The sequence below is a fragment of the Tupaia chinensis genome, unplaced genomic scaffold, assembly GCF_000334495.1.
Source record: "Tupaia chinensis unplaced genomic scaffold, TupChi_1.0 Scaffold144346_1, whole genome shotgun sequence".
Taxonomy (NCBI): domain Eukaryota; kingdom Metazoa; phylum Chordata; class Mammalia; order Scandentia; family Tupaiidae; genus Tupaia; species Tupaia belangeri.
The window spans coordinates 4,587,680-4,598,373 of NW_006204205.1; the positions used below are offsets into that span (position 1 = coordinate 4,587,680).

The following is a 10,694-nucleotide window of genomic DNA, read 5'->3' on the forward strand; positions in this document are numbered from 1 at the left end:
AAGATGGAAAATACGACCCAAACCTGACATTTGGCCCATGGTTCTGGCGGAATCATTCCAGAAAGATTTCCTTCTTGGCATGTGGTGGAAACATCTGTGGAGATTCCCAGAATCAGCCAGTGCTTTGGAGCCCCTAGTCAGGCCGTGAAGGCCCAGGAAGAGGTGAGAGCGTGTGGTTTGTCTGTACTCATCAATGGCTGATGGTGGACTCCTGGTTGGTTGTCTATTTCAAAATAACTACTAGCTGGACTAGAATTTGAATATCATCCCCCACCCCTGCCACCTGTCTTCTGGTCCATTAAAAAAAAGATAATTTGTAATAGCCAAGTTTAGGAAATTGTGTCCTTAGAATGATAGTTAAGAGGTTATATCCTTAAGAGATCATACACCTTCTCTTCCCAGAGGAGAACATACAGTGGCCAAACTTCTCAGTCTGTGTGTTTTCAGCATTCTTTTTCTAATTTATACAGCAATAGTTTTCCCACCCCACATTCACAGTTTTGCTTTACACGGTTTCAGTTACCCACAGTCAACTTCATCTGATATTTTGAGAGAGAGAGAGAGTGAAAGACTACATCCACATACCTTGAATTATAGTATATTGTGATCATTATTTTATTTTACCATTTGTTATTATTCTTAATCTCATACTATGGCTAATGCCTAAAATCAACTTTATCATAGTTAGATATACATAGGAAAAATAGTTCAGTCATCGCTCCCTATTCACAGGGAATTTCCCCTAGGACCTCCCCCCAAGGTTTTCAAAATCTTTGGGTGCTCAAGTCTCTTTAATAAAATGGCATAGTGTTTGCATATAACCTAAGCATATCCTCTAGTATACTTTAAATTCCTTTAGATTTCTTACAAGTTATATAGATATAAGTGAGGAAGAAAATACATGTACAAACTTCTTCAGCATCTCGAATGTAGAAAGCCACCCCTATTTCATCATAATCAGAACGGCCTGGCTGTGTCTACAGCTGGTTGAATCCATGGATGAAGGACCCATGGATAGGGAGGGCTGATTGTATATATAGGGTCTGGTACTATCGGAGCTTTCAGCCATCCACTGGGGTCTCGGAATGGATCCCCTGTGAGTAAGGGGAACTATTGTATTCATCAATTTAGCTTATTTTTGGAGCTCCCACTAAGCATCAGCTTTAGCACTGGGGGGCTGAGGACAGAGGGATAGATAAGACACAGTCCTGCACTCTTAAGCTCACAGGTCATGTGATCAGGCAGTACCAATCTAATGCAGTCACTACCTGAAGGATCTGCATGGGTGCCTGGCCACCAAGAGGCCAGGACTGCAGGATAGGATTCCCAGAGTAAGCAGGTCCTGAAGACTCAGTAGCTGGAGGAGGAGAGGGGAAGGATGTTCCCAGCATGTACAGAGGACTGGTGGCAGGACCAAAAATGTTGCTTGGAGGGAGTACTGAGTGAGGAAAAGAGCGTATTGGAAGCACTGGCATGAAGAGATGACAGGGTAGGAGTTCCAAATAGAGGCTGAGCAGGAGAAGCCACAGGGGCCAGGGGAGAGCAGGAGCCGTCAGCACTGACCTCAGCTAAGTGTGCCTGGAGGGTGTCACCACAGCAATGCCTGCTGGTGCTCCTGGCAAAGGCTAGTCATGGTGTGTGGGCTGAAGGAGAAGCTAGTCGCAGTGGACTGAGGAGCAAATCAAGGTGAGGCTGTTTGTTCAGTGCAACCGTGTGCATAATTCTTTCAAGAGGCTCAGCTGTGTCACTAAAAGACATGTTCTGTCATGTTCACCACGTTATCTGTAGTAGTCAAAATCTGGAAGCAGCTCAAATACCCGTCAACAGTAGAAAGTTACTTGCCTACAATAGACTACTATATGAATGTTCAATGAAAAAAAAAAAACAGGCACAAAAGATCATATGATTTCTTTTATGTAAAACTGCAAAACACAATTAACTATGGTTTTAGAAGTCAGAATGGCGGTTACCTTCTAGGATAATGGAACCCCAGAAGTGTCATCTGGAGCTTTGGGGACATAGGTGACGTTCCAACCACTGAATGTCATTTCTTTTTTCTATTTTCCGCTATAGGGTGCATGTGCTCGCCAGACAGACAGAGAGAGACAGAGAGACAGAAAGCAAGAAATCACCCCCCAGGGGGGATGGTCATGCCACAATCCCTTCTCCTCCATTCTTCTCTTGGGATCTTGGGCACGCACACACATGCGCCTGGCATGAGTTTTAAGCCACCGGGTCTGGGACGCAAACCGCAGTTGACTACGTGGGAGTCCAGCAACATACCCATTACGCTAACTGCTGGTTCCCTGAATGTCATTTCTTGATCGGCATGCTGGTGGTACTTGTGAGTTAACTGAAAATTTTCATTGAGCTGTTTAAGGTGCTGAACTCCCACAAGATTGACCACAGTTTGAGCTCTGGACTCAGTGGCTTGAAAATCACACCGGGCCCATGTGCATGCATGCATACCCAGAATTATGAGAGGAGAATGAAGAAGGAATTTCCCAGAGCTGGGAGTATTTCTCACTTTCCCTTTCTCTATCTCTGTCTCTCTCTAGTGAGCCTATGTGCCCTAAGCAGAAACCTATAAAAAAGAAAAAAAAGAAAAAAAAAGATAAAGAAAAAGAAAAAAAAATTATTAGCTCTGAAGGGATGACAGAAAATAAAGACACCTGGAGAGATCTTAGGATTGGGTGTGAGGTGGGGTTTTCATTTTTTTCCTGGCAATACCTGAAAGTGTTTCTTAGCATTAAAAATGGGCTACTAGAGACAGAGACAAAGAGGGTGACGCTCAATGGAACAGGGCTCCTGAATCTTTGGTTTGGATGCAGGGAGAGAGGATGCTTTCAAAGGCTGGGAAGGGAGGCCAGGAAGCTGGGGGGAGCCTTCTATGGCTTCTGCCTCCTCTGCAGCATGAGAGTTAGGGTCCTGGCTGAGGGTAGAGGAGTCAAGAATGAATCAGTGTCTAAGGTGGGTGTGCATAGTGGTTTCTGTGAAGAGCGCCCCTCTGGAACTGGAGGCCACGGGCCTCAGGGGGGCCTGTAGTAGAAGGAGTGGAAAGTGGGCAGCTAGATTGGCTTGGTGGGGTTTTTGGAGAGGGATGCACCAGAGGAAGCTGGGAGCTGAAGCACTTGGCAGGAGAAGGCCTGAAGTGAGGGACGCAGGAAATCAGCTTAAAAGGGAGGGACAAGAAGGAAGATGACTTGCCTGGGCTCATATGAAAGGGTCTCACAGCATGAGAGAGCTGGCCAGATCCATTCTAAGCATTGGCAGTGAAGACTGATGAGGTGGAAGCCATTGGAACTGGGGTATCCTTTCTGTTCTAACCGATGATGCCTGTGAAAGTCGTCACCTGCAGCCATGTCGCTGAGCGTGTAACTGCCCATCAACCTGAGAGCTGTGGCTACTCAGAGGTGGGCTCTTTGGGGAAAACGTTTACCACGACCTATTTATCTTACACCATTCAGTTCAAGATTTGAGTGACTCTCCCCATAAAACTAGATCTCAGCACTCCTCCTGCTGTGCAACTGTAGAATTTCTTAGCCTCTCATAAGCATCTGTTTCCTTGGATATTAAATTAATGCATTTAATACTTATCAATATAGGATTATTCCAAGAAATTACCTTATGAAATACATGGTTGAAATATCTAGCATGCTGCCAATATTTGTGGGTGTTCAGCAACTGGCTACTATTACAGTTAACATTTCTATTCCTACTAGTTCTCAAGTCTCATTTTTTACAAAAATGATAGATATGGGATTAATGAAAATAAGACTCAGGCCAGCAGGTAGCATGGAGTTTAAGATGCTATATCCCACATGGCTAGCTGTGTAGTTCAAGTCCTGAAACTGGCAGCTTGAAAATCGCACATGGCACATATGTGTGCATGCCCAAAATCCCAAGAGGAGACTGGAGATAAGATTGCTGCATGGCCATCCTCTAAGGGGTGATTTCTCACTTTCCATCTCTGTCTGTCTGTCTGTCTGTCTGTCTCTGGTGAGTGCACATGCCCCATAACAATGCTGAAAAGAAGGGGGAAAAAAGGAAGACTCAGTTCTAAAGATGATTTGGGAACCTTTAGTAGGGAGGTGAGCACTCTACCTGCATTATAAAGCTTTCACAACATTTTGGTCACGGGTATGTATTGTAGCTCACCTTTGACTGTGTATGGGCTGAAACAGCAGCCAAGGGGCCATGCCCTTCCCCCTTCCCCAAAACTCGCTCTCACACATGCAAGTGAAACCTTGAGCTCAGCTTCACCCCATACCTGTTCTTGCTTGGAGCCAGCATCCAACCAGGGCAGATCACCATCCAGCAAAAAGTCGTTTACATAATAGCTATGGGAGGCCTGCCCAGGAATACTGGCCAAAGCCAAAATGCCATTTGCAGAATCGGAAAGTAGAGTTTTTCTTCAGTGACTGGACAGAACATTAAGTGTAAGGATGGTCAGCTAATGAGTAGAAGGTGGGAAATGGATCTCATATTTCTGAGACGGGAGCTTGGGTGGCAGTGCGTCTCTCCGATGTACCAGAGAGAGGATCAAAGGAAGTCCTGTGATTTGATTCTGCAGCCTACGAAGGATTAGGCTGTTTGTCCATGTAAGCCGCTGGAAAAAATGTCTGTCATGTTAAGACACACTGCCAGAGTCATGTATTTGTCCTGAACTAGAAGAGCAAACAAGTGTTTCTGAACACTTGTCTCTGACCTCCAACTTGCCCTCATGGTGTTCAAGAGGTTGCTGTCAGCATTCACTTCTCCTTCATCCTGTGGAGCCAAGATGACTTAAGGACATAATTTGAAGATTTCTAGGAATATTTTAAAGTTCTATGTATATATTTCTTAAATATACAACATTTTCCTAATATAAAATCATACTCATGTCATACACATTTGTTTCTAAAAGGTGTGAACTTTTCTGGTCCTGTTGGTGAAGAAACAGGCTTATCCACAATAACTTAGCAGACCCGAACAACTATTATTACTATTGTGTGTGTGTTGGCCTGAACTGAATGGAGGCTTTAGAAATTTTTCGTCAATGAAGACAATTTTCTCTCAAGCACCTCAGACCATCCACCCCGAGGTTCTATTAAGCATGACCGAATTCAGCCAGCCTCACGGATCTAAAGCTCAGGACTCAATTTTGTGACAGCTGTGGCTTCATACCTGTATCTGGGGGATGTTTATCAGAAACTTCCAGAACCTGTGAGTCCACAGGTGCAACTGCCAGGTGACACTGTAATACTTGCGGGCCTGGGAACTCTGTGGGGTTTGTATATGAGAAACAGCTCTCCGAAATTTCCTTATGGGCCTGAGTTTGAGAAAAGATGCTGGAGTAAAAGGACAGGAGAGAGAAAACAGATCTCAGACACTTTTTCTTTTCAGAAGGTAGGCGTTTTAACAGGTATCTGATAGGGGGAAAGTGTCGCTTTTGAAATCACGTGGTTTTCTGTGTCCCTAGAATCACCTCTTGAAAGTGCCAGAGCACAGGTTAAAAAGCCCCCGGCACACAGCTTGGTCAGAGGCATGTGTCTGTCTGTCGAATTCAAAGACAGGGCCATAACTGATGCCTTCCTCTCTGACAAATAGGTCACCAACACATTGAGCAAACAGGCCGCGTGGATAAAATTACAAGAGCAACTTTATTTTTGTCTCCATCTGTTCCTTAAGCTCACTCAGCTCAGTGGGGGCAGTTCTTTTTCTGTTCCTGGATAAAAACTCAGGCATCTCATGCCGTTTTGGATCACTTGCAGGCCATGGCATGTCACACACAGTCTTACATCGGAGTTACGAGTGTCAGTCCACAGTAGGGATCAGTACACTCGATTGCGACTTCTCCCCCTCCCCAGCCAGAGCTAGCTGCAGGCTTGGCAGTGAGAGCGTGAATTATATCCTTAGGTCTTAAAGCAGCCCTGGGAGGTGAGTGTTATTGTCCTTACTTGACAGGTGAGAAAACTGAGAAAGGAGAAATGGCTTGCCAGTGTCTATACTGGCAGTGAGTGGCAAGGCCAGGATTGGAACCCTGTCAGATTTGTCCAGCAGCAACACCAGAGTGGTGTCTACTCTGACATTAAATGGTGGCCAAGCTGACCTCCTTTCCAGCCTGCTGTGCCCTGGTCCCCATTCTCCCTACCTCTATCCTCTGCATCATCCTAGCAGCCCCTGGCTTCCTTAAGGCCTCTGAGGACCAGTTCTCATGAGCAGTAGTAAGAGGTTGTCAAGACAGAACAAGAATGCCTTTGTCTCACCTCTGCCAATGAGCAGGTAGGAGGGACTACCCCAACCCTCTGGACCTCCTGGGCCTTTCTAGGTGTCAGGTGCAGCAGGGACGTTCTCTGCAAGCAGACTGCTGGATTCAGACCAGCCCTTCTCAGGTCCAGAGAAGAAACATAGAGCACTGGGTGCCTGTGAAGGGACCGAGATCTGAGAGCCCGTGTTTCCTGAGGGAGGCAGGGGAAGGTAAGGCACAGGACACGAGAGGTTGACCATTCAGGCCTTAAGGCTCCCACCTGTGCAGCCATGTCACCTGCCTTCAGGCCCCAAGCTGCCAGGAATCTCACGGTAGGCTTTCAGTGACTGTAAAATGAAAGTCCTTGAAGGAGCAGTCATTGGCCTGGAACTCTGGAGGTGGCTGAGGGCCAAGACCAGAGACTTGGGGTGACAGCCTGATAGCAAAGGCCGCTGACTTGGGCACTGTTCTCAAGGAGTTGCATTTGAGCTCCCAACTAATTTGCCTTCTTGCTTTCTTTTTTCAGGAAACCCAAAAGGTGCGATGCTCACCCATGGGAACGTGGTGGCTGATTTCTCAGGCTTTCTGAAAGTGACAGAGGTGAATAAAGTAGATTCATTAGTACAGGTGTCTCTTGAGGACAACCTGAAGCTTCAGAGGTTTTTAAACATTTTTTTTTCTTTTTTTCCTGATGTAATCTGGTCTGCCCTTCACAGTCAAGAGTTTCTGTTCTCATTAGAGCAACTCCACTTTTACAGTCATTTTGAACTTCAAACACTGAAATACCATGAGCCATACCTGGTAACTATTCCATTAATTTCTAAGAGTGCTATTATCCCAGAAAGAAAAGCGTATGTAAGCCTATTTTGCACTTTCAACTTCAACACTGGAGAGACCCATGGTTTTGTACTTATCTTTACCTAGAAAGTATTCTTTAATCACTTGTTTTTCCAGTAGGTCAGGGTTTAATTCAATCATTCGGTGTTTAAGAACTACTAGAGTCTGAGAAACAATGGCAACTGTTAATTTATAAGCTTGTACTTAAAGGTAAATCTAAAATCAAAAAAGCTTGATATCCGGGTCTGACAAAAGCATATTAGCATTTTATTACCGGCTGAGAAAGGAGGACCTTTCCCACAGGTGGTGAGTATGTCCTGCAGTTTCCTACAGAAGAAAGAAATGGACCTTTTCATAAACGTGAGGCCTTTAGTCCACTGTGGGGACAGTCCCTCTCCGTGTCCATGCTAGAGGACATTATGGAGCACATGCCCAAACAGTTCTTTGGTGGAAATCAGAGAGGCTGTTGGTGGCTGTGCCCAGGTTAGGAGTGGTGAGCCAGGTTTGCGGGGTATGCTCGGCATCATCCAGAAGCCAGCCCAGGAGAGCAAAGGCCTCTGCCAAAGAGAAATCCAGCAGGCAGAGCTCCTGAAGGCAGGGCCTGACCCAGAGCCCAGGCCTGGTGTAGGGCCCTGCCTGGTCGGCCAACCCCTGGCCCTAGGGTTAGTCCATGAGCCAGGCCGGGACCTTACCTTTGCTGGGGGGGGGGGGTGTCACAGTAGCATTAACTCCCAGCCTTCTCCTTTAAGACCCCTGTCCCAAGCCATGGCTTGGGAGGCCAAGTCTGGCCACTTTCTCCCCTCTTCTGGCTGGGGCTTGCACCCCAGCCTTGATTGGCATAGACTTAGGGTTCTCTTGGGCTCCTTTCTCTGGAAGGACTAGAAAGTGCTGACAAATCAAGACCCTCTGAATCTCTGCCCAGGTGGCCCAGGGAGACTGGGGAAGTGGGGCCTGGGACAGATCCCACAGTTGTGGGGAAGAAGGGGAGAGAGCCCTCCAGCTGACTGCAAGTGAGACGTGGGCGCCCCCAAGGGGAGACTTCGCTGCGGAGCTCGGCTCTGCTGGTTTATATGTGCTTCATTTGGCTCTTTGCTTCTGCAGATAACCTAGACCCACTGGGCTGCGACCTAACACTCAGCTTCCTGCGCTGCCCTGTCTCTGTCTTTTTCCTTCCTGCACCTTTCCCCTCTCCCTCTCCCTCGCCCGCCTTTTCTCTCTTTCTCTCTCATGTCCCTCCCTCATCTCACGCCTCTCTCTGTCCTCACCACCCCATCCCCCTTCCCCCTCTTCCTATTTGCCCCTCCAGGACCATTTTTTCTCTTTATTGTTTTTTGACTTTCTTGTCGTCTTCCTGTCAGTGTTTCTTTCCTTTCTGTCTCCCATGCCCGTCACCTGCAGAAAGTGATCTTTCCGAGACAGGACGATGTGCTCATCTCCTTCCTGCCTCTGGCTCACATGTTTGAGAGAGTAATCCAGGTAAGACGCCCACCTGACTGACCGGGCCTTGCCGGGGCTCCTTCTGTTTTCTTGCAGAGTCAGTGGGCTCCCACTTGTGCGGATGTGCACATTTCCTATTTGCCTTTAGCACACATGTTTGAGCGAATGGTGCAGGTAAGGCCCTGGCCTAGAACCCATAACCCTAGCTGGGTGTCACTTGTCACTGGTGGCATGAAGTAGGACCAAAGTGCCCCATCCTCAGAAGGTACCACAGGGATTGCAAGGGTTGGAGGACCTTAACCACCCCACCCCTCCCTCCCTTTATGGCTCCAGGGAAGACCCCAAGCATGCCCTGTCTCACTCAGGGGCATACCTCCATTTAAACAGCCCCCAGCTGATGACGTCTGCTCAGGGAGCACTGAAGCTTTGTGGAAGCAGTTTGCCATTAAAGTTCAGGGCAGGGCAGTCCCATTTATGGCTCCTTCTTTGTGTCCTCTAACTTTCGTCACTCGCAAACTCCTTAAAAAGAAAACTAAAGTTAAGCCATCAAACTGTCATGGCCCCTCAGGCTATAGATGGGGACTAGTGATAGCCAGGCCCTGAACACAGAGACACAGGAGTGGGCGGAGGAATCCATATGTGATTGTGGGAAAGAATCGTCCGTGCATGGGTCACTCAAGGACCAGACTGTGAATAAGCTGTGTCTTCTAAGCCTTTCCCATTTTGCCTTGTGGGAGATCTGGTATAATGGGACGTGCTTTCCAGACCTGGAGTGAAATGCCAGCTACCACTGTTAACTAATTTTGTGACCTTGGGCAAGTCACTTCACCTCTTTGAGCTTTACATTTCTCGGTAAAATGGGGATTAGGAGTACTCCCTCCTTTATAGAATTGCTTTGAGCATTGAAGAAAGGAACACATGTAAGGTCATTGGTGTACTCCTAGTCCCATTAGGAACCAGCCATGCTCACACCCGTGGCCAACTTTACCAGCATCACCAGTACTCCTGGGGACTGCATGCCCTTCCAGAGTTGCAGAGGTGTACCTGGGGAAACCCAAAGACTCTTTAAGGCCCGAAGCAGACCCAGCATTGTAGGGTGTAAGAGATCTCAAGAGACTTGAGTTCCCTAGGAGACTCAAGCCCAGAGTATGGTAGTTGGGATGAGGGAGCCTGAACCAGTGCTAACAGCTGCTTTGGCATCTCCCAGAGGCTCAAGATTGCTCTCTATCTCCTTCCACTTTTCCCTGCTTTAGTGGGACTTAGCGGGAAGGTAGGGGTGGGGGGAGAATCACCTCAAATAACATTCTTCAGTGTCTCATGGCAGCAGCCAGAGCTGAGTCTGGGGGTCCTAGGTGCCCTCCATGTAGGGCAGAACGTTGGGCAGCTCTGGACTGCAGCCAGGAGTGACTGCCCTAAGGGACTCCTCCCTTCCTGTTCTCTCCCTCCAGTCTGTTGTCTACTGCCACGGAGGACGCGTTGGCTTCTTCCAGGGAGACATCCGCCTCCTCTCAGATGACATGAAGGCTCTACGCCCCACTATCTTCCCTGTGGTCCCACGTCTGCTGAACAGGATGCACGACAAGGTGGGCCCTGCAGGGAGTCCCTGGCCAGACTAAGGCTGCATATCTGCTTGTATGGACAGGGTCTGGAGCCCAGGCAGACTTTCCATGCCTCTCCTCCCAGCTCTTGGAAGTACTCCTGTCTTGTATTCCCTCAGTTTTTCTTTTCCCCTGTCTTGTATTCCCTCATTTTTTTCTCCTGTTTGCTTTCTATTTCCTAAAACCTGGGCTAGAGAGGTTTTCTTCAGCAACTTTCATCTCCACAATATACCCGAACCTTTTTTTGTGTTAACCTTCAGCTCAATGTCACATATTTAGTGACTTCCTCCAGGGGTAAAATGGAGGATGGCTTCTCTGCTGGCCAGTGTTGGGGGATATGTCTGTAGGTGAGACATGCAGGCCCTGACAGCTGCATCTGACTCGTGTGTTTCAGATCTTCAGCCAGGCAGACACGCCATTGAAGCGCTGGCTCCTGGAGTTTGCAGCAAGGCGTAAGCAGGCTGAAGTCCGGAGTGGAATCATCAGGAATGATAGTATCTGGGATGAACTCTTCTTTAATAAGATTCAGGTAAGAAGATGAGTAAGTGATTAGAGAGTAATACCTAAGTTTCTGATCAGTGGCCTTGTAGGGA

At 47.6% G+C, this 10,694-nt stretch overlaps 1 protein-coding gene and 1 long non-coding RNA gene across 10 annotated transcripts in view; one reads left to right on the forward strand and one right to left on the reverse strand.

The window, feature by feature from the left end:
• ACSL6 (acyl-CoA synthetase long chain family member 6) overlaps positions 1–10,694 on the forward strand; it is a 66,374-nt gene that overhangs the window by 33,690 nt on the left and 21,990 nt on the right. For 6 of the 9 annotated variants that reach the window (XM_006166892.1, XM_006166886.2, XM_006166888.2 and 3 more), the window contains 4 exons: positions 6,756–6,829; positions 8,465–8,542; positions 9,952–10,086; positions 10,496–10,630. In XM_006166892.1, the coding sequence (XP_006166954.1) occupies positions 6,756–6,829; positions 8,465–8,542; positions 9,952–10,086; positions 10,496–10,630 (422 nt within the window). Of the gene's footprint in view, positions 1–6,755; positions 6,830–8,464; positions 8,543–8,599; positions 8,678–9,951; positions 10,087–10,495; positions 10,631–10,694 lie in introns of all 9 variants that reach the window. The other 3 variants (XM_027767659.1, XM_027767658.1, XM_006166887.2) reach the window with 3 other exon arrangements.
• The window catches only part of LOC102499460 (uncharacterized), a 5,480-nt gene continuing 1,718 nt past the window's right edge, over positions 6,933–10,694 (reverse strand). The window contains exons 2-3 of the long non-coding RNA XR_337145.2: positions 8,877–9,022; positions 6,933–7,393 (exon numbers count right to left, since the gene is read on the reverse strand). This is a non-coding gene — a long non-coding RNA (uncharacterized LOC102499460). The remainder of the gene's footprint in view (positions 7,394–8,876; positions 9,023–10,694) is intronic.